Source organism: Erpetoichthys calabaricus, chromosome 14, assembly GCF_900747795.2.
Source record: "Erpetoichthys calabaricus chromosome 14, fErpCal1.3, whole genome shotgun sequence".
NCBI classification, from domain to species: Eukaryota; Metazoa; Chordata; class Cladistia; order Polypteriformes; family Polypteridae; genus Erpetoichthys; species Erpetoichthys calabaricus.
The window spans coordinates 31824035-31848240 of NC_041407.2; the positions used below are offsets into that span (position 1 = coordinate 31824035).

General features: G+C 41.2%; 1 protein-coding gene across 3 annotated transcripts in view; it reads right to left on the reverse strand.

Annotated features, from left to right (window-relative positions):
• unc13d (unc-13 homolog D (C. elegans)) overlaps positions 1-24206 on the reverse strand; it is a 407222-nt gene that overhangs the window by 252968 nt on the left and 130048 nt on the right. For all 3 annotated transcript variants that reach the window (XM_051936229.1, XM_051936228.1, XM_051936230.1), the window contains one exon: positions 12875-12943. In XM_051936229.1, the coding sequence (XP_051792189.1) occupies positions 12875-12943 (69 nt within the window). The remainder of the gene's footprint in view (positions 1-12874; positions 12944-24206) is intronic.

Sequence of the window (24206 nt, forward strand, 5' to 3'; positions counted from 1 at the left end):
AATTATCAGCCTGGAACAAGTGGAATTGAAAAAAAAAAGCACGTCCAATCTGGCTCAGAATTAAAAGACAATGAGTAAAAGAAAGCAGAACTTCATAAAGACGTTTACAAATGACGCTAAACACATGCAGAGCAGGGTAGAGACTATGAAACCAGTGAAATTAGAAAGGCTAAAAAAAAACAAAAAAAACGGCGCTATACACATGTGGAGAAAGCTGCGACAGCAGCTACCCAAACAAACGCAAGCAGCGTTATATATCCTGCAAGAAAGAATTCAACCATGTCTGTGGCCAGAAATAAAAGACAGGTATTGCTTTTACAACGTCACACGAGACCAGGCAGTGAGCCATCATTTAAAACAAGTCAACAGACCTCTAAGCTAGCAGTTGTTGGATTACTTTTGGCAGGCAAGCATCATGTGTTGCCAGCTCTTAAAATAACGACATGCGACAGGCAGAAGAGGCAGCTAGCAAGCAGCAAAAAGACAGCAAATGATCCAAAGGCATATCCTTAGCGTACGTTCAGCCACAACACCCTTCACAACACGAGCAGTATTATACGTCTGGGAAGAAAGAGATGTAACCTCGCGTGGGGCAGGAAATAAAGAAACAAGTATTGTTTTTACAAAAGTTTTTAAAGTAAAAGTGAAAATAATGCATATGTAACAATTCACAAGAAAATAACAATCTCTTTAAATTGTAGATTGCCTGACTAAGGTAAAGTCATCCCTGATGAATGGGGACGTGGGAATGAGGGGTCCTTTCATCGGATTAGCGCTATTTCAGATGTGGAATGGCAAAATGGGGGAGGCAGCTTGATGAATGAGGTCTCCAGGACTTAAAACAAATCCAAATCATATTATGAGATATCATCTAATGTGAAATTCTACTCCGTACTTCTACAATTTTTATTTTTATACTGTATTGAGGATTTATTCTGTTCTATGTATTGTACTGTACGGCTCAGAATTAAAAGACAAAGTAGAACTTCATAAAGATGTTTACAAATGTTGGTGCTAAACACATGCAGAGCAGGTTAGAGACTATGAAACCAGTGAAATTAGAAAGGCTCAAAAAAAAAAAAAAACGCGCTATACACATGTGGAGAAAGTTAAAGGATATGAAAGTAGGAAAATTAGAAAATATAAAAAAAGAAAGTAAAGATCGCAGTAGTGCAAACAAACAAACCGGCTCATTTAACTATGCACCAGTCTAACTTTGGTTTTGCACAATAATTACTACACTGTTGCACCTTAACACTTAATTCTACTTTATTCACATAATTTTACTTATTTATTATGTTCTACTATACTGTACTATTATCTTTCAATCTATGACTTTTTGTTAATCTAACTGATATTCTTCTAACTTTGCACAGTTTTTGATAAGCGGATCAGGATGCATTTCACTGTGTGTTGTCCTGTATAACTATGCATGTGACAAATAAAGAATCTTGAGAATTTCAAAAACGGAGTTTACCGCACATGCATTTATTGGTTACTTTGTTCATGCATATATATTTATCTGTCTGCTTATTTAAAAAGCTACATTTACCCCAGGAGTCAAAAACGTTCTGTCTAGCCCTTGTACAAAAACCTAGACAAAAGCTGGGGTATCACCTTGGTAACCCCATGTACTTTTGGAACTGTGAGAGGAAAACAGCACGACTTTACAGACAGGAGTCCAATGCAGAACTCTAGTTACTTTTTTACTTTGTAAAAAAAAATTATTAACTGCTGATGATGTAGATCGTTTTGTCTGTGCTGAAATTCCAAACAGAGAAACCTTTCCTGACTTCATTAAAAAGATTCAGCATATTGGGACTCGCAAGATTACAAATATTGTTTTTACAGAAGTTCTGAAATAAAAGTGAAACTAATGAAATAGCAACAATTCAAAGGTAAAAAAAAAGTTATATATGACTTCTGGAGAAAAAAGGAGGAAAATAACTCGAAATCACTTTTGAAGGCTGAGTGTCTTTATGTTCCATGAGGTCATTATTGTCAATATTGGGTTCCAGTTTTGATAACTAAGCACAGTTGTGTTTCTAATTTCAACCTATTCCTATATTTATTTTTAAATGAAGGATTAAGGTTGCAAAATATTGGCAACTCTGAAACAATAGGTTTCCGATGATGATCAATATTAATGATACTAAGATAAAATATTAGATATGTGTGTTAAATTATTAATAATTATTACAGTTAGTCATTGTTTTCCTCATTGTATATCCTTCTGTCTTAGCCTGGTGTAAGATGGTAGGGGTCACTGTTTCCCCTTTCAACCCAACAGACAGACACACTGAACACAGGGTAGAATGACCAAGAAGGTATTTAATTCTTTTTCTTCTTGTTACAGTGCTCAGAAGCACCTCCGCCAGCATAAACAGGCATAACCAATAATAATAATACAATAAATCACCACAAATCTATCCTCCACACCTCCCAGCAAGCTCTGTCCTCTACCTCCCAACTCTGGCTTGCGTGCTAGGTCTCCAACAGTCCTTTCTATAGTGTCTGACCCAGAAGTGCTTTGGTTCTCCTGTCTATGTGACATTCCCACACTTCTGGATCAGCTGGAGAAGTTGAGTTTTTTGTCAGCCCAGAAGTACTTAGGAACTTCTGTCCCCGTGACTCCATAGTACATCCGGGCTATGGAAAAGATACCAGTCTCCAAGTCCAACTGCAGAGTCTCCTGGAGGTACCCACGACATCCAGCAGTGCTGAGAAGCCAAACTCCAAATCCCATGTTGCCCTCCGGGAATCTGGGGTACCGCTATGCTGCAGACACATTGCCATCTGGCATCTTGGGGGAGGCAGTGTCCCTCTGTAGCTGCTTTCTTCTATCTTTCTTCTCTTTGGGTGTCCCGGCCGGGTTGATCAGCCGGCCATCTGCCAAAGTGCCCTTCCCTCAGCTGAGAAGTGTGGGGTGAAGCATCAGCCCCGCGAGGGTTGTTATTCTCCAGGAGGAGTTGTCTGCGATGGCCAGACCATGGCTTCGTCCTGTAAAGTAAGAACAAGAGAACTGCGGAGAGATGCTGCACAAATGCTGTTGTTTGACCACCTCCCCAGTTCTCTGCAGACAATTCCTCAACACATTGACCGGCCGGCAGCATTCATAACATAGCCGCCTCCATCTGGATATTCTAGCCCTGCAAGACTGAAAACAGGTGGATCATCTCCCTACCCATGTGGAGAGCACCTTCAGATGGACATGAGCTTGCAGCTCCATGCTCTGTAATATCAGGAGATCCCTGCTTTTTACAGCGGATCTCCTTTTTTTTCTGGGATTTCTTAACAGTCTGGGTCTCTCTATGAATAACAGAGAGACCCTTCACTGTTTCTACCTCTTTTGATTTTTGCATAACTGATGCCGATGTCTCAAGGGGCGGGACAACCCGGATGTCAGCACTATCCAGCTTATCCGACTTCCCCAATTCTTCCACCAGCCCTTCGGTCAGCATTCCCCTATCATTTGTAGGATGTGAGGTTACTTGACAGCTGATATTAATCAATCATGCTGCCCCTTCACTCTGCGTCCCTTTTTCATATACAGTACAGGTTGTACTCACCTGTACCGCCGAATTCTTTACCTGGGGAAGTTTATGACCAAACCGCTGCAGGTACTTCTCCACACGCCTCAGAGGTGCCTTGGCCATTGTCCCCAGTTCTTCCAGGAGTTTCTTCATAGTTGAAACTACCTGTATAAAGTCTTGTATGGGCTGAATCAACCTTTCCAGCTCCTGCACCTCGAAATCATTAAATGAATCGGCCAGAGGAGGGCTCAGGCCATCATCAGCCCCACCTCCTAACTGTGAGCCGGCGAACACGCCCATCTCAGGCGCATGCACCGTTGGGTCTCGCAAGGACAGTTGGGAATTGAAGACCTGAGATTTGGCTGGTAACCGACTGTGATCTGCCTGTCTCAATCTGTCGGCGCATTGTTCAGTCCTGTCTCGGTCTTTACCTTTATCGATGTCATTTGGTGCTGTGCTTGCCTCCCCCTTCTCCTTCTGGGAGTCCAAGACTATCGGGTGATGGGCAAGGTAAAAGTCAGTATGACGGGGACTTTCTCCTTCACAGAAACCCTCAGGGCAGGTCATGTAGTCCAGGTCTGGCAGCTAGACGCTGCAGTCTTCTGCACTCTGTACTTTCTTAGCCCAGCCATCCTCATCTAGGGGACTGTAGTTGACTCCTTGCCAAACCTCCGGACGTCCTTCTTCTATGAAGTATGAGCACGGGACAAGGTGAATCACATCGAGAAATTTTCCAATAACTTCCCTGGCACATACGTCATTCTGGACACCATCTGCTGGAGTTTTCTTTTCCCCTCGATCATGGCCACTTGCTGTCTCTTCCTTGACGGTGCCAATCATGAGTAGAGAATATTTTCCGGTCTTGTCCATCTGCCTCGTTTTCTTCTTTCCCATTGCGTCGCGGTGCAAGGGTACTGTGTCGTAGCACTGTCTGTCGGGTTGCGTGCTTGTTATTTTTTCCATGTTTCTGCCCAAATAGACGGCCAGAATCCTACTGGCTATGCCAATGTAAGATGTTAGGGGAAGCTGTCCTCTACCTCCCAACTCCTGCTCACTTGCTGGGTCTCAAACAATCCTTTATATAGTGTCTGACATGGAAATACTTCGGTCCTTCCGTCCATGTGACATTCCCGCACTTCCGGCTTAGCTGGAGAAGTTGAGTTTTCTGTCAGCCCAGAAGTACTTTGGAGCTTCTGTCCCCGTGACTCAATAGTAGGCTATGGAAAAGTTGAGTCTCCAAGTCCCCCTGCAGCATCTCCTGGTGGCACCCATGGCATCCAGCAGGGCTGAGAAGCCAAACTTCAAATCCCATGGTGCCCTGTGGGAATCTGGGGTACCACTATGCTGCAGGGACATCGCCATCTGGTGTCTTGGGGGAGGCAGTGTCCCTCCGTAGCTGCTTTCTCCCATCTTTCTCCTCTTTGGGCGTCCCGGCTGGGTTGAGCAGCCAGCTGTCCGCCACACTGACAATTTCTAAATATGTTGTAAAAATTATGCTGCAATAACAAATTCACCAAAACTAAAAATCTTGTAATGTTGGAGAACTGGACCTGAGAGACAGACAGACAGACACACACACACACACACACACACTTACATAAAACACTCACTTTCACAGAAATCCATCTGTTTTGCTACATGGTTCCCAGACAGTCCCCATTCTGGCATGGACTGGCTCAAAGGAATGTGGGAAATGAGAAGGATCTGTTTCCTTGGAACCAATGTGAGCAATGTAAAACTTTGATTTGGTGCAGGAGGTTGACATAGAAGACGAGAATGGAAGAGACAGTGTACATAGTAGAGAGATAGTATATTGATAATGGACTGCTTTAATGTTACAATTGAAGGACATTTTCAGCTACTTATATATTTATTTTAAAACAATCTAAAGACAATCTTTAAAATGGGAATTGATATTTTTTAAGAATGTCGACTTCACTGAGGCTATGGACCCCAGTTTAAAAAACACTGGCTTAGATGTAAGTGGTGTCGAAAACCCTTTGAAATTAGGTGGAGAAGCAAGTGAGCAAATAAATAAATCCTTTATCCCCAACAAAAAATGTATCCATATTACTAACCAAAGGTTGTAAACCAGATGGACGCAGGGCGCATCGAAGTGCACGCGCACTGCCGCCTACAACACGCTTCTGAAACACCACAGGCAAAGGAGTCACAGCTCAAAAACGAAACAGCTCAACTAACGGAAATACAAAACCGAGCCCATAGCTAATGACACGGCCACAGAGAAAACAAAAACGAGAGGATTCAGCGCATATTTGAATCACATTACAGTATTACAGTACGGAATCCCCAGACGTCCAGACTACACAGCATATTTGAATCACACATCGAAGCGCACGCGCACTGCCGCACTGCAACGAGCCTGCACGGAGAAACACAATTAACGCAGGCGCCTACAACGCACTCCTGCAGGCGCCTACAACGCGCTTCTGAAACACCACAGGCAAAGGAGTCACGGCTCAAAAATGAAACAGCTCAACTAACAGAAATACAAATCTGAGCCCATAGCTGACGACACAGCCACAGAAAAAACAAAAACGAAACGATTCAGCGCATTTTTGAATCACATTACAGTATTACAGTACGGAATCCCCAGACGTCCAGACTACACAGTATATTTGAATCACATTACAGTATTACAGTAATACATTATTAACAGTCCAGCCACAGAAAACACAGAAACGACACCAGATGGAAAAAAACAATAAACGAACGCTCCGTATTAAACGTAAGTGCGATTATAATTCCTAACAGTAAATGACGTATAGCTAACGGAGTCATGGCTCCAAAAAGAAACAGCTCAACTAACGGAAATACAAAAACGAGCCCGCATGGATAAACACAATGAACGCAGGCGCCTACAACGCGCTTCTGAAACAGCAGAAGCAAAGGAGTCACGGCTCCAAAACGAAACAGCTCAACTAACGGAAATACAAAAACGAGCCCGCATGGATAAACACAAGTACTGACAATGTTGATTCTGAAGATGAAACTGAGCATCTTAATTTCCCATTAGAATATTTAAACACTATTAACCTGGCCGGATTACCACAACACAATCTTAACCTTAAAGTGGGGACAATAGTCATTCTATTAAGAAACCTTAATACTAAACAACGTTTATGCAACGGTACACGGTTAGTTGTGAACACCATGACAGACAATGTTATTGAAGCAAAAGTACTTACGGGATCGCATACTGCCAATACTGTTTTGATTCCCAGAATTGACCTTACAAGTTCTGACCTGGAATTGCCTTTTAAACTTAAACGCCGCCAATTTCCCATTAAGGCTGCATTTGCCATGACAATCAACAAATCCCAAGGACAGACCATGGACAAAGTGGGCATTTATCTCTCTGAGCCTGTATTTGGACATGGACAACTTTATGTGGCCTTTTCAAGAGTTTGGCGTTCATCTGACGTTAAAGTTAAGGTTTTAAGTACTTCATACCAAGGAAAACTCATTCAAGGACAACACACCATCTTTACTACAAATGTTGTATATAAAGAAGTATTTGATTAAATATCTGTAATCTACCATTGGATTACTTCTTTACTTTCTATGTACTTCATTTGCACCTTTACACTCAAATATATTTCATACATATATGTGCAGCGACTCAAGGACATTTTGTACTTAAATGACATAACAATTACATTTCGATTTTAATTTAAATATATTAATTAATATAAATACAGATATATGTATTTAACTAAATCCATACCCTCCCAGAACACTCCCACCCTCCATCGTGTGTCATCCCTCCAACGATTATATGGAACACAGAGTGATTGCCATTCGTTCATTTGCAATTCGTTAGAGAATCAGGGGTTTACTGGTATGTAACATAAAACAATGTATGACTAACACCAAAGGCACTACCTTAAAAATCATCTATGAGAAAAAACAAAGCAGCAGTTATAGTATAAATTTTATAATATCCACCGGCATATGGCATTTGTGACCAGGCAACTCCTATTTTTTTATTCAGTGTTCTTTATGGTTTCTTGAATTTTTCTTTCACTACAGTATAGATTTTGTACATTACAGGGCCGTTGTCAGAGAAAAATGTTAGGAGTGCGGCAAAACTTTACTTTTCACTTACAAACCTAAAAAACACTAACATCTCACCATTACCCTTACAAAATATAAACTTTTAATGAAAATAAAACAAACAATGAATAATTCACACAAAAGAAAACAACAAAGATTGCTATTTAATTCCTGCTTTTAATGTTTCAGCACAGAGCAGTCACTGCTTGAAATGAACAGAGGAAGGCTTACAACGTGCAGACATGTGACTTTTGGTGTGAATTAATGTTTAATGCAGTTATTTGACCACCAGCAATGTACAAATATTTTTTGGTACAAGTTAAGTAAGCGAGAGAATACAATAAGTCTCTCCTTCCACCTGCAGCTTGTCCGGTTATGAGATATTCAATGGAGCAGTGAACATTCTATGGAATTGACAAAATGGAGACCCATTTTGCGAGAGTTGAGAGGGCACACTAGAGGTGCCTCACATGCCTAGATGGCCTCTTCACATACAGCAACTTGTTTACTCTTCAAATGTTGTACTGCTTGCAAAGGGGAAAATTGAACCATTTACAAACAGCTGAGGTAAAGCTCCCTGTTCTAAACTCTTAAATCTCTGATCCTCATGCACATCACCACCAACAAAACAACATTAGCAGACTTGGGCAGTAGATTTTATTTAAGTGTCACAAAAAGATGTCGAAAATCAGTAATACTGAGCATTGTGATACTGGCATTTGCATACTGATTTTTCCTAAATATTTATTAATTTTTTTTTTAATTTTATTTGAAGAAAATAACATTGCTTACAATCAAGTCAAACTTATACAGCAAATGACTTCATAGTCAAACTAGAAAAGCAAAGATGAAAAGAAAATAAATATCAGAAAGATAAAAAAGGAAAGCAACAAAACAAAATTTAACCCTCACAAAGAGAAAGAGAGGAGAGACAACATAATGGGTAAAAATAGTTACAGAAAAAAAAAACACAAAGAACTAAAAATGTCCCCTTCCCCCAATATAAATGCTTATTCTAATATTTTATTCATCAAATCATGCCATTGTTTTAAAAATATTTGAATAGATGCTATAAGTTAGAATTTGATTTTTTTTTTATCTCTCTATTATATAAAAAAAATCCTGGGATGAGACGTGACTTTTTCAGAGAAATACTTTCAAATCCTGCAAGACGAGACTTTGTGCCAAGAGATTTAACTACGGCCGGGGCCGGAAATAAAAGAAAAAGAGTAGATGACAAAGTAGAACGTCATAAAGAGGTTCAAAAACGTTGGCGCAATACACATGCAGAGCAGGTTAGAGATAATGAAAGTACTAAAATTCAAAAGTCTCAAAAAAATGATAGCAAAGATCCCATTAGTGCAAACGAATGGAAATTACTAATCGGTGAAATAACGGAACAGCAAAAAGAGATTGAATATATTGTTCAGATTTAAAGTCGGAGATCATCTAATTCGTGTTGCCCATCCATCCATCCATTATCTAACCCACTATATCCTAACTAAAGGGTCATGGGGGTCTGCTGGAGCCAATTCCAGCCAACACAGGACACAAGGCAGGAAACAAACCCCGGGCAGGGTGCCAGCCCACTGCAGGGCACACACACACACGCACACACACACACACCAAGGACACACAAGGGACAATTTAGAATTGCCAATGCACCTAACCTGCATGTCTTTGGACTGTGGGAGGAAACCGGAGTACCTGGAGGAAACCCACGCAGACACGGGGAGAACATGCAAACTCCACGTAGGGAGGACCCGGGAACTGCAATAATTCGTGTTGCCATCAGGGAACAGTAGTGTTTCTTCCCAATGAAGAGGCCTATCCGCGAGAATTAAAAGATTTGTTGTTTGGTGAAAGTGAAATCCACATACGCGAGCGGCAGAGACGTGAAGTGGCTGGAGTGTTGTGAAGGCTGGGGGGTTGGCGAGCGAAGCAAGAAGGGGGACAAAGCCCCCTAGTTTTCAAAAAGTGTAGAATATCACTTGACCTCTGAATTATAAAGGATGGGTTTGTATTCCTCAGTTAAGCAAATGAAGTCTAGTTGCTAGTAGTGTGGTACAGGCAATTACAATCATTTTTCTCCTTCTTCATTTGAAGCCCATCTCAATTGATCATCTGTGAAACCCAGGTAACTCAAAGGAATGCCTCCTAAGTACTTCCAGTAAAACCTGTGAGGCTATCGCTGTATTTTTCAATCAAAAAATGAATGATATTAGAAATAACATAGTATATCTCCCCAACACTAAGGATCCTCCTAAACCCCAGTACCCCATAATAAACAAATTAAAGTCTTTCACTAGGATAGATTTACCTGATATACATAAAATAATTTCTCAAATGAAACCCTCCACCTGTGCCCTTGACCCAATACCAACAATTTTTTTCAAAGAAGTATCAGGCGTGCTTATTGATAATGTTCTTGACATAGTAAATTCGTCATTAGATACGGGGGTCTTCCCAGACTGTCTTAAGACTGCGGTAGTTAAACCCCTACTTAAGAAAAATAATCTCGATCCCTCTGCTCTTGAAAATTATAGACCCATCTCTAACCTGCCTTTCTTAAGTAAAATTCTAGAGAAGGCAGTCATTATGCAGTTAAATGAGCACCTTAATAAACATGCTATTCTTGATAAATTTCAGTCAGGTTTTAGAACAAATCACAGCACAGAAACTGCACTCGTTAAAGTAGTAAATGACTTGCGGGTAAATGCAGACAGAGGCCATTTATCTGTTCTCATCCTCTTAGATCTGAGTGCCGCATTTGACACCATTGATCATAATATTCTTAAGAATCGCCTTAGTCAATGGGTGGGCCTCTCTGGCAGTGTCTTAAATTGGTTTGAATCCTACCTGGCAGGGAGAAAATTCTTTGTTAGTTATGGTAATTATAACTCAAAGACACATGATATTCTATATGGTGTTCCACAAGGCTCTATCCTGGGTCCACTGCTCTTCTCAATCTACATGCTTCCATTAGGTCAGATTATCTCAGGGCACAACGTGAGCTACCACAGCTATGCTGATGACACACAGCTGTATTTATCAATAGCACCTGATGACCCCAAATCTCTTGATTCGCTAACACAATGTCTAACTTGTATCTCAGAATGGATGAATAGTAACTTTCTCAAATTAAATAAAGAAAAAACCGAAATCTTAGTGATTGGCAATAATGGATACAATGAGGCTATTAGAAATAAACTGGATGCATTAGGATTAAAAGTCAAATCGGAGGTAAAAAGCTTAGGGGTAACTGTTGATTGTAATCTGAATTTTAAATCGCATATTAATCAGATCACTAGGACAGCATTTTTTCACCTAAGAAACATAGCAAAAGTTAGACCTCTTATATCATCGAAAGATGCAGAGAAATTAGTTCATGCGTTTGTTTTCAGTCGGCTAGATTACTGTAACGCACTCCTCTCAGGTCTACCCAAAAAAGACATCAATCGTTTGCAACTAGTGCAGAATGCAGCTGCTAGAATCCTTACCAGGAAAAGAAAATCCGAACACATTTCTCCAGTTTTGATGTCACTACACTGGTTACCTGTGTCATTCAGAATTGACTTTAAAATTCTGCTTATGGTTTATAAAGCTTTAAATAATCTCGCCCCGGCTTATATATCGGAATGTCTGACACCTTATATTCCAAATCGTACCCTCAGATCCTCAACTGAGTGTCTCCTTAGAATTCCAAGAGCAAAACTTAAAAGAAGTGGTGAGGCGGCCTTCTGCTTTAATGCACCTAAAATCTGGAATAGCCTGCCAGTAGGAATTCGCCAGGCTAATACAGTGGAGCACTTTAAAAAACTACTGAAAACACATTATTTTAACATGGCCTTCTCATAACTTCACTGTAATTTAATCCTGATACTCTGTATATCCAATTCATTATAATAACTATTCATTCAAAATCTGTACTAACCCCTACTCTCTCTTCTGTTTCCTTTTCCGGTGTCCTGTTGGTGGTGGCGTGCGCCACCACCATCTACCCAAAGCACCATGATGTTCCAACAATGATGGATGGATTAAAAGCCAGAAGTCTGTATGACCATCAGCATCAAGTGACTCCGTGAAAAACCCGAACTACAAAGAGGACTATTTCATTTATGTTAGGTAGAATGCCCAGAGGGGACTGGGCGGTCTCGTGGCCTGGAACCCCTACAGATTTTATTTTTTTCTCCAGCCTGCCGGAGTTTTTTTTTGTTTTTTCTGTCCACTCTGGCCATCGGACCTTACTCCTTTCTATGTTAATTAATGTTGTCTTATTTTAATTTCGTATTTTGTCTTTTATTTTTCTTCTCTTCATTATGTAAAGCACTTTGAGCTACTTTTTGTATGAAAATGTGCTATATAAATAAATGTTGTTGTTGTTGTTATCTGGGAGTACACCAAACACAGCTCTTTAATAATAATAATTAATAATAATAATTTATTTTATTTGCCAAATTTCACTGCTTACAAAGTTCAGAGTTTGGTCAAAAAGACACTGCTTCTGATCTTTTGAGGACATCTTGGAATCTCAAATAAAAGTAGCGTGTTGTTTCATAAATTAGCTTTAACCTTGATTTCATGTCATTGCCAGGTATTATGGCTGAGGAGCTTATTATTATGTTGGCACTTACACTTGAGGGGCAAAAATGATAGACGGGAAGTAACTTTCTCTCCATTTCTCCCTCACAACCCTCCCCCATTTTGCTTCCCCAAGTCAGGGTAGACCACACTTCACAAAGTCTCAGTCCTCTGACATGCCAAGAGAGAGGGCACGTTCAACACAAAACAAATCCCCGGCAGTAGTGTATTAAAGAGTAAATTGAGATGTCTGTTTTTCTTAATTATTGAATTGAACTGAAAATGCAATATACTGTTCAGCCCTAATCCTGATCTTGTTGGTTATTTTGGATAAAGGCAGCTAAGTATACTATAATAATGATATTAAAAAAGAACCTTATGAAAAACAATAGGCCTGGTGTGATTAATTTGGTTCTGACTACCTTACTTAATCCACTGTGACGGACTGACTAGCAGGCGAGGTGTTTCAAAGGCAACTGCTCCACCAACAATACACAAAGACAGGAAAGTAAAGAGAATATTACCCTTACAGTGGGGCAGCAATTATTTCTTTACAGGAAGAAATCATCACTGTGGTGTAAACTTTTTCAAAGTTAAATTTTAAATTAAATTCCCATACTCAAATGTCAAAATAATTAAAAGCAGAGATTTTTATGGAAAAAAACACTAATTAATATCATTACCTCTTTAAACCATGTAAGTCCGTTATCTCACCAAGTTTTTGCCCGAGTGTTTCTATTTCATCCATATCCCTGCAAAGAAAGTAAATTTTTTTATTGTAAAGTACATCACCTAAAGCATTCTTAATGACCCTGTAACTGTAGTATACTTTTCAAAGTAAGTTAACAAACAGCACTGAAACAGAAAAACATTATTCTAGTGTCCAAAATAACAGGTATTTATAATTTTTTTAATAACTGGATAAATGTAAAATTAGTAATTAGTGATACTTTACTGTATCTAAATATACATCACATGGTGCCAGACATGGGTATCTAACCGACTAGAGTTACATTAGTAAAAATTAATGTAATATACTCTATACTCCCAATACATGCTACATCCATCCATCCATCCATCGTCCAACCCGCTGAATCCGAACACAGGGTCACGGGGGTCTGCTGGAGCCAATCCCAGCCAACACAGTGCACAAGGCAGGAACCAATCCTGGGCAGGGTGCCAACCAATGTTCCCTCTAAGGAGTAGCATATAGTGAGCAAAAAACATTGTTTATGAGCGACATTTTGTTTAAGCCAAAAATTTATGAGCACCAACTCCGACGGTCGGAGTGAGCGATCGTGCGATAAGTACGAGCGACGCCGTCGGAATGAGCGATCGTGCGGGAAGTATGAGCGACGCTCTGAATTCGTGTGAGCGATCGCTCATGCGCTCAGCTTAGAGGGAACATTGGTGCCAACCCACTGCAGGACACACACAAACACACCCACACTAGGGCCAATTTAGAATCGCCAATCCACCTAACCAGCATGTCTTTGGACTGTGGGAGGAAACCCATGCAGACACGGGGAGAACATGCAAACTCCACGCAGGGAGGACCCGGGAAGCGAACCCAGGTCCCCAGGTCTCCCAACTGCAAGGCAGCAGCGCTACCCACTGCGCCACTGTGCCGCCCATACATGCTACAACTAATTGTTATTAATATATATAAACAATATATACTTTTACATAAGTAAAATACCAGCAGTTATCAAAATGTATACTTCAAAATGGGTGATAAACTAAAATATATTATAATAAATATTGAAGGGTTACAAAGTGTAGAAAAAGTCTCTCACATTATGGACATTCATATATTACAGACATTCCTTCCTTCCTTCCTACATTTACTGACTTCAGACAACATTTTTGGGACCTGCGCTTCAATCTTTAACAGGACAAATTCATGTTTAAAAAATTGGAAGAATTATTATTTTCAACTCTTTTCTAGCTTCATTTTGAAAATCTCTAAATGTTGGAATGACCACCGGGGCTGGTTAGAAAAATATATCTTGGCATTTTCTTGCATTTTGGCAAAAAAACGATATGTGTCTCAGCATTCATTCTTTCTTGCTGAAATGGCATGCAAAACAAACATTTCAATAAGAAGATCTATAATTTTTACAAAATTGTTTTTATCATGTAATAACATGCAAAGTTGTTGACAAGCAGAAACATTGTTAACTGCAATAAGAACTTATGGTTAGTGATGCAATTTGTTTTCCAGTATTTAAGTATATATACTAAAGAAAAAAGATACACTATATGTTTTAGTATTCAATTGTACATATACTGCACAATTGCACTGCAATAAGAACTATGATACAGTATATAAGAAATGAAGGGATATTTTAAACTAAAGTTTATTCTTCACAAACAATGGCACACAATCAAATTACTTTACAATAAATTATATCAACTTTGTTGTAAACAAATTATTGTACGTTGGCAACAAGACATGGAATCAAATATTTACAAGCAAAAAAATACCCACTAAAGAAAGGTTTAAAATATGTAGTGCGTAGTTAATTAATTCTACATGTATTTAGCTAAAAACACAAGACTGTCAATAACTTCTGGTTTGAGTGATGCTCTGTGGCATGACAGTATATTGTCACTTGTACTTAATACTCTCTCTGCGGGGAACCTGGTACACACAGATACTTCTTGGTTAGTTCTGCACGTTTTGCTAAGTTTTCTTCATGGACTCTCCATCACTGAAGTGGATTTGTGTTACTGTGAGCATTGGCAGACTGTAAGTAGCTTGCCAGTTCCTTCTCAGTAGTTTCCCTCTGGGACGGTAAGGCTGAAAAAGATGATGTTGCCTTTTTAAAGGAGCTCCCCAGTGTCATCTGGTGGTCCAGAAGGCACTTTTGCACTTGCTGCACATGTGGATACTGTTTCATTACGGCGAAAGATCAGCTTGTTACCCAGTAGGTAACCTCAGAAACTTCTTGGGACTTCACATTCCCTGTCTTGTGGTCCTTAATGTAAGCAGTTTTAAACTTTGGATCAATGAGAGAACACAACCCAGCCACAGCAGATTCACAAACCAGTGTGTTTTTTCATGCCAGTCCCAAGCCCGGAAAAATGGGGAGGGTTACATAAGGAAAGGCATCCGGTGTAAAATTTTCCCAGATCAATATTTGGACAACAATACAGATTTCCATATTGGATCAGCTGAGACCCAGGATAACAAGTACTGTTAGCCAACAGGGAGCTGGCGGAAATTGGGCTACTGCTGGCCAAAAAAGGAGAAGAAGAGGGGGGAGATGTTTCCGGAGGCAGGAGAAGAGGAGGAAGGTAAAGAGAGTGGAACTGAGGGTAGGAACTTTGAATGTTGGCAGTATGATTGGTAAGGGGAGAGAGTTGGCTGATGTGATGGAGAGAAGGAAGTTTAATATATTGTGTGTGCAAAATACTAAATTGAAGGGGAGTAAGGCCAGGTGGATTGGAGGTGGATTCAAATTGTTCTATCATGGTGTGAATGGGAGGAGAAATGGAGTAGGAGTTATTCTGAAGGAACAATATGTCAAGAGTGTTTTGGAGGTGAAAAGAGTGTCAGACAGAGTGGTGATTATGAAATTGAAAATTGAAGGTGTGATGATAAATTTTATTAGTGCATATGCCCCGCAAGTTGGGTATGTGATGAATGAGAAAGAAGATTTCTGGGGTGAGTTGGATGAGGTGATGGACAGTACACCCAAGGGACAGAAAGTGGCAATGTGGAATGTTAATTCACAGAACAATTCTACTTGTAGCCTTTAACATAGAGTCCAAATCTAAAGGATGATAGAATATGGTTGAGGGAAATATAAACTCATATAAATGAATTCTGGCTAATATATGTGGAAAAAAATCACTGAACTCTTTGTAGTGCTCATGAAACCAGTTCGAGATGACTTTTGCTTTGTGACATGGTGTTTTATCATGCTGGAAATAGTCATTAGAAAAGGGGTAAATTCCCTCAAATAGGATACCGTATTCAAGCAATGATTGATTGGTAAGGGCCCAAAGTGTGCCAGGAAAATATTCCCAACATCATTACATCACCACCACCAGCCTGGACTGTTTACACTATGCAGTTTGGGTACATGGATTAATGCTGTTAGAGGTAAATTCTGACCCTGAAATCTGTGTGACTCAGCAGAAAGTGAGATTATTTAGAATATGCTACATTTTTCAGTCTTCAGGTGTTCATTTTTGGTGAGCCTGTGCCCACTAAAGCCTCAGCTTTCCGTTGTTGCCTCACAGGAGTGGAATCCGCCTCAAGGTTCAACATGTTGTGCATTCTGAGAAGCTGTTCTGCTTGCCACAGTTGTACAGAGTGGTTATATGAGTTACTGTAGCCTTTGTGTCAGCTCGAACCTAGCCTTGCAGGGCCAGACATGATTCCCAAATGAGAAAACACATTTGGGGACAACTCGTTAACAAGTTTGTAGTGAAGAGCTGTGAATTCCACTGTGGTAAAGGCTATGCCCACAAGGCTTCTTCATAAAAAACCTGCCCCTGACTCCATCAGTCCATGCATTTTAAACTGCCAGGGTTTCAGGGAGAGAGCAAAAGACAATGAAGAAAAAAGAGAAACTACAAAGCTAAAACCGCTATTACCAATTCAGTAACTCAGTAGCACAAGATAACTGAAGCATAATGATACAATTAGTATATTGTAATGAGCGTAGTGACAGAGCAGACAGACACATACAAACACACCCACCTACACACACACACACACTCACATGTAAATCACTGCAGCTATTTGACTATGTATTTGAGAAGCACTTCTGTCTGCTATGATATCTTTCTGTCACTTTATCACTGTATGGCACAACAACAGCAAGCAGAGTTTAGATAAGCATTGTAGTCTATGGATTGTCCCAGATGGATGGGGACCCTACCCAGCCGGGACGCCTGGATGGTCCCCGTGATGGACAATACCTCCCCTGGGCCACGAGGGGGCAGCCGCCCGGGTCTGCTTATGGGCCACTGGACCAAAGCTGGGACACTCATCCCTACCGGAGGATGTGGTCACCACCAGGGGGTGCCCAGACATTTCGTAAAGTCCTGGATGGCAGCACTTCCACCATACCAGGAAGTGCTGCTGGAAGAATTTCCAGGGGCACCCGGAGTGCTTCTGGGGACTCTCTTGACACTTCCGCCACACCAGGAAGTGTCATCAAGGGGAGCACCTGGAGCTCATCCAGGTCAGTATATTAGGGACCGCCTCCCTCCAGAAGCTGGGACAGGATATACTACGTGTTAAAATGCTGCTGCTATATCCTGGCATGGCATGTTTGCATTTCCAATTCGACTGTAATGTTAACTGCGTTTAGTTATTTGTTTAGACGTACAGGATGTTGTGCAACATCAACAACGCAGCTGCACCAGGCGTAAAGCAAAAGATGGCACCACTTGGAGGCAGCAACAGGTTGGCCGTCATCCTGCCAGTGAATCTGCCACATGTATGTGCTTCAACGAAACAGCAGGGCTTGCCAAGGTACTGTGCAAATTTATGAAATATATGAAAAACATTTATATGTTACTTACTTTACTGCTCGCCCACCCCCTCCTCAACCCAGGGCACGCTACGCACCAGCAACCTCGCGTCTCTGCCTCTCATGTTGTGAAGAGGGGGGCTGAACACATGCTAAGGAGATGCGGTCGCTCCTCTGAAACCCCCTCTTAAACAGTGATACAATGGGAAAAAAATTTTTTTTTACCTCCTCTATGCTCGATCAGCTGGCTTGCTGCTGCTGCTGGTGCCGTGCTGCATGATCTGCATGTCTTGCAGATCTTCGAACATTTAAAAACCTTTACAGCAGCTGTCCTTTTGTCTCACTGCATTTCGCGGGATGTCTCAGAGAAAATCACGTCAACCCAAGTTTTTTGTTATTATTATTATTTTTTATTACTGCATAATAGATATAAACGCCACATCGAATGTTGTTTACCTATTTACCTTAATTTATTTACTTATCTGGGCAGCACGGTGGCGCTGTGGGTAGCGCTGTTGCCTCGCAGTTAGGAGACCCAGGTTCGCTTTCTGGGTCATCCCTGCGTGGAGTTTGCATGTTCCCCCCGTGTCTGCATGGGTTTCCTTTGGGTGCTCCAGTTTCCTCCCACAGTCCAAAGACATGCTGGTTTGGTGCACTGGCGATTCTAAATTATCCCTAGTGTATGCTTGGTGTGTGTGTATGTACACACCCTGCTGTGGGCTGGTGCCCTGCCTGAGGTTTGTTTCCTCCCTTCCACTGGGATTGGATCCAGCAGACCCTTGTGACCCTGTAGTTAGGATATAGCGGGTTGGATAATGGATGGATGGATATTTACTTAACTTCCTACAGCGTAAAGTCACAAGTAGACTGCAGAGCTTCCTGTGCTTGATCGACACGGGCATGCTGACAAAGTACATGTGCAATGCCACTTCTTATTCAGGAAAAGATTGGTTACGAAAAGTGCGATGGCAGCTTCCAACCGGAGCTATAGGCTCTTCAGTACGCAGGCGACTCTGCACGCTAGTGTTTAGATCTGATGGTGTATGTGCCCCAAAAAAGAAGGCTGACTGCATTCTCAGTATCATTGCTCATGTACTGAAGTGTCAGCATGGGGACTGCCCTGTCTAAGCAGTAGTGTGGAGAGTCACTCGCGTACTTAAGTGTCTATAGCTACAGGTGTAAGCTGCCATCGCACTTTTCATTTTAATTTCTCTAGGGATGGTGTAAAAGCCATTTGTTAGTTATTTAAGTTATATTAAATGTTTGCCTATAAATTAGTGCATAGTACAGTGCATCCAGAAAGTATTCACAGCGCATCACTTTTTCCACATTTTGTTATGTTACAGCCTTATTCCAAAATGGATTAAATTCATTTTTTACCTCAGAATTCTACACACAACATCCCATAATGACAAAGTGAAAAAAATTTACTTGAGGTTTTTGCAAATTTATTAAAAATAAAAAAATTGAGAAAGCACATGTACATAAGTATTCAAAGCCTTTGCCATGAAGCTCGAAATTGAGCTCAGGTGCATCCTGTTTCCCCTGATCATCCTTGAGATGTTTCTGCAGCTTAACTGGAGTCCACCTGTGGTAAATTCAGTTGACTGGACATGATTTGGAAAGGCACACACCTGTCTATATAAGGTCCCACAGTTGACAGTTCATGTCAGAGCACAAACCAAGCATGAAGTCAAAGGAATTGTCTGTAGACCTCAGAGACAGGATTGTCTCGAGGCACAAATCTGGGGAAGGTTACAGAAAAATTTCTGCTGGTTTGAAGGTTCCAATGAGCACAGTGGTCTCCATCATCCATAAGTGGAAGAAGTTCGAAATCACCAGGACTCTTCCTAGAGCTGGCCGGCCATCTAAACTGAGCGATCGGGGGAGAAGGGCCTTAGTCAGGGAGGTGACCAAGAACCCGATGGTCATTCTGTCAGAGCTCCAGAGGTCCTGTGTGGAGAGAGGAGAACCTTCCAGAAGGACAACCATCTCTGCAGCAATCCACCAATCAGGCCTGTATGGTAGAGATGGCCAGATGGAAGCCACTCCTTAGTAAAAGGCACATGACACCCCGCCTGGTTTGCCAAAAGGCACCTGAAGGACTCTCAGACCATGAGAAAGAAAATTCTCTGGTCTGATGAGACAAAGATTGAACTCTTTGGTGTGAATGCCAGGCGTCACGTTTGGAGGAAACCTGGCACCATCCCTACAGTGAAGCATGGTGGTGGCAGCATCATGCTGTGGGAATGTTTTCAGTGGCAGGAACTGGGAGACTAGTCAGGACAAAGGGAAAGATGACTGCAGCAATGTACAGAGACATCCTGGATGAAAACCTGCTCCAGAGCACTCTTGACCTCAGACTGGGGTGACGGTTCATCTTTCAGCAGGACAACGACCCTAAGCACACAGCCAAGATATCAAAGGAGTGGCTTCAGGACAACTCTGTGAATGTCCTTGAGTGGCCCAGCCAGAGCCCAGACTTGAATCCGATTGAACATCTCTGGAGAGATCTTAAAATGGCTGTGCACCGACGCTTCCCATCCAACCTGATGGAGCTTGAGAGGTGCTGCAAAGAGGAATGGGCGAAACTGGCCAAGGATAGGTGTGCCAAGCTTGTGGCATCATATTCAAAAAGACTTGAAGCTGTAATTGCTGCCAAAGGTTCATCGACAAATTATTGAGCAAAGGCTGTGAATACTTATGTACACGTGATTTCTCAGTTTTTTTATTTTTAATAAATTTGCAAAAACCTCAAGTAAACTTTTTTCACGTTGTCATTATGGGGTGTTGTGTGTAGAATTCTGAGGAAAAAAATGAATTTAATCCATTTTGGAATAAGGCTGTAACATAACAAAAGGTGGAAAAAGTGATGCGCTGTGAATACTTTCTGGATGCACTGTATATGGGAGGTTCTTATCGCCCCCACAAGCTGAATTGAATTGGTATATTCTAACTATTTCTTGTCCTTCTGACAATAGATTAGTCTCAGTTAGTTACGTGTCTTTCCATGAGTAAGGCATGGAAGTCACACGAATTCAAACCATGCCTTAATGTGCTCAGTTGTATGTGTAGAGTTGTACTTTTAGAAAGTACTGAATGTGAAGTAGAGCATAGAGAAATAACTCATCCTTAAGTTTAGAAACAACTTAAGTTTAACAAGAAGAAACATTTTTCCTTTTTTTTTGCTTTTTATTCTATGTGTGTAACAAATTCTCTATTCTTGTGTGGACTGTTTAATTTGAATTTTCACTAAACGTTTTTAAAATGAACCTTTCTTGACTGACAATTTCATTTGGCACACGTTTGGCTTATGTTTGATCCTGCCTTACTCACCAGCAGCTACTGTACAGATGGTGTTGACTAAAGTTTTTGTTTTCCTCTCTGTCACTGTAAACTGGCATGATGGGCAGGCACAGCCATTACCTGGCCAGGATGCAAGCTGGATGAAAGAATCAGGGGAGAGGGCATCTGTAAGGCACAACCACAACCTCTCCTGGGACATTAGAGGGCAGCCATCTTGGGTGGATGTGGCATCATGGATTCTCACAGGGAACGCTGGGAGTTGGAGTAGGGCCACCAGGAAGAGCTGCAGAGCCCTACTTTGGACTTTCACCTCTCCTGGGATTGATTTGGGTCTGATTAATGAGCCACCTGGAGTACTCCCAGGACCAGCTTTAAAGGAGCCGTCTCACTCTCACAGCTGTAAGGAGCCAGAGTCGGGTGGAAGAGGACGAAGCTTGTTGGAGGAGTGGAGGCATGAGAAAGGAAGAGACAGAGAGAAGAAGAGCATTTTTGTGCTTGGTGCTTTGGACTATGTTGCTGTGGAGAGCGAGAGAAAAATGCTTTCCCATGGAAATAAAAATGTGTTCTGTGCAACACTTGTGTCTCTGCCTGTCTGTGTCGGGTTAGGGTGGCTGTACTCGCCCCGGTGGTCTATTCTGGCCATAGTTGAACAATTAATTAAAAGACAGATATTTTTTGCATCCGTTTATGTTAATTACAAAATTATATTTTATATTATTCAATAGGGCGGCACGGTGGCACATTGGTAGTGCTGCTGCCTCGCAGTTGGGAGACACGGGTTCGCTTCCCTGCATGGAGTTTGCATGTTCTCCCCGTGTCTGCGTGGGTTTCCTCCAGGTGCACTGGTTTCCTCCCACAGTCCAAAGACATGCAGGTTAGGTGGATTGGCGATACTAAATTGGCCCTAGTGTGTGCTTGGTGTGTGTGTGTGTGTCATGCGGTGGGTTGGCGCCCTGCCCAGAATTTGGTTCCTGCCTTGTGCCCTGTGTTGGCTGGGATTGGCTCCAGCAGACCCCTGTGACCCTGTGTTTGGATTCAGCAGGTTGGAAAATGGATGGATATTATCCAATATTAAAAAAATCCATTTCTCTTTGTGAGAAACTGTTTTGAACTTCTTTATAAAAAAGACGAATTCATTAAAGTTATTTTAAAACTAGCTGGCCCAGTAATCTAGCACTTAAATCTAATTTAGAAGCATCACGTAATTTAAATGAAGCCAACACAGAAGGAAGTAGCTGATGGTATTACCGCAGGGGTTGCAAGTTGTTTATTTATTTACACAATATATTTCTTTCCCCTTATGATGCTACATTAATGAGGGAAGATCATTAGAATTTTTAATCAACTAGAATGAGATGAATACACCCTCTATCATTCCTTAATTGTCACATTTTTTGTTTAAATCTTCCTTTATCAAGCCATACTGTATTGCTAGTTTTTCTGTTGCTGCAGTTACACAACATTTGCTATAAGATTATTAATAGCAGTGGTAATGTTTGTGATGGACCATCTGTTGCAATGAAAAATGAATTGCATTTTATGACCACAAACATTACAAAATAAACTGTAACAGATGACATATTGCAAAAGTTAACTTTAAATACTCATAATTATGGAGGAATACTTTAGAAAAAAATGTAATAAATAAATATAGACATAAATAAAAATATCACAAAACAGCACTTGATAGACTCACTCCAGCTTTGACAAGTAAAAGTGACAGTTTTAAATTCAAGCAATATTTCAATTAGCATTTGCAGGAATATTGTGGATAAATTTAAAAAAGCAACAAAAACATATTCCATGACATATTTATTTTTTACACTTACTTATATGTACAAATCTGCATGCCTCAACAACATATTGTTTTAATTAATCTGAGGCTATATGACAAAAGGGCAGAGGTGATTGAGAGACTGACTCATGAATATGTACAGAAGTTATACAAATATTGCACCAGTCCATTGTGAAGTGGGAGCCAAGTCTACAGACAAAGCTGTCAATTTACTACTTGGTCTCTGTCCTCACATATGTTTAGAAGCTCTGGATTGTTGGGCTCAGCCTATGTGATAGTATAAAGAACTCTGAAATACAGAAGAATCTCAGAGTGGAATGGCTGCTTTTCTAGATCAGCTCCCTTGGACACCAGCATCCAGAGAAATTTGGTGAAAACTGAGGGGCAATCCAAGGATACTCACAGGGGTGAAGGTTGCTATCTCTTCACTATTGTGGGAGTACTTGTATATTCCTCAAGAAGGGCTGTGTGACATTTGCTGTGGATAAGGAGGACAGGTCAGACTAGACTAGTGTGGTACCATGACCCTTACCAGGAAAAAGAGGATAGACTGGGATAAGCTTTTAAGTACAGAGACAGTTGAGAAGCAGTGGAACAAGTTTTAAAAAAGTTTCACATATAATGCAGGGGGCGGCACGGTGGCGCAGTGGGTAGCGCTGCTGCCTCGCAGTTGGGAGACCTGGGGACCTGGGTTCGCTTCCCAGGTCCTCCCTGCACGGAGTTTGCATGTTCTCCCCGTGTCTGTGTGGGTTTCCTCCGGGCGCTCCGGTTTCCTCCCACAGTCCAAAGACATGCAGGTTAGGTGGATTGGCGAGTCTACATTGGCCCTAGTGTGTGCTTGGTGTGTGGATGTGTTTGTGTGTGTCCTGCGGTGGATTGGCACCCTGCCCGGGATTGGTTCCTGCCTTGTGCCCCGTGTTGGCTGGGATTGGCTCCAGCAGACCCCCGTGACCCTGTGTTCGGATTCAGCGGGTTGGACAATGGATGGATGGATATAATGCAGGATAGGTACATAGCTAATTTTGGAGTTAAAAGGAAATTAAAAACAAACACAGGAGTTGATTAATAAAGAGTTGGAAAAGAAGCTGCAAAGGAAAACACAGCTGTATAAAGTGTTTAAGACTAATAACTCCAATTTGAATCATAGGGCGTATGAAAACATGAGGGCAACTATTAAGTAGGATTTCAGGGAGGCTAAAAGGTGGTAAGAGAGGAGTATAGCAGATACGGTTAAAGAATACCCAAAGAGATTCTCTCATTATTTTAGTAGTAAAAAAACAGTTGAGAAAGTGAAGTGCATTAGGAGTATTAAAGGGGAATTAAAATATACAGACAGAGAAATATCAGATGCTCCAAACGTTTGTGAGGTCTCACATGTGAGGAAGTGGATAACCAGCCACTGGTAAAAGGGATTACTAAGGA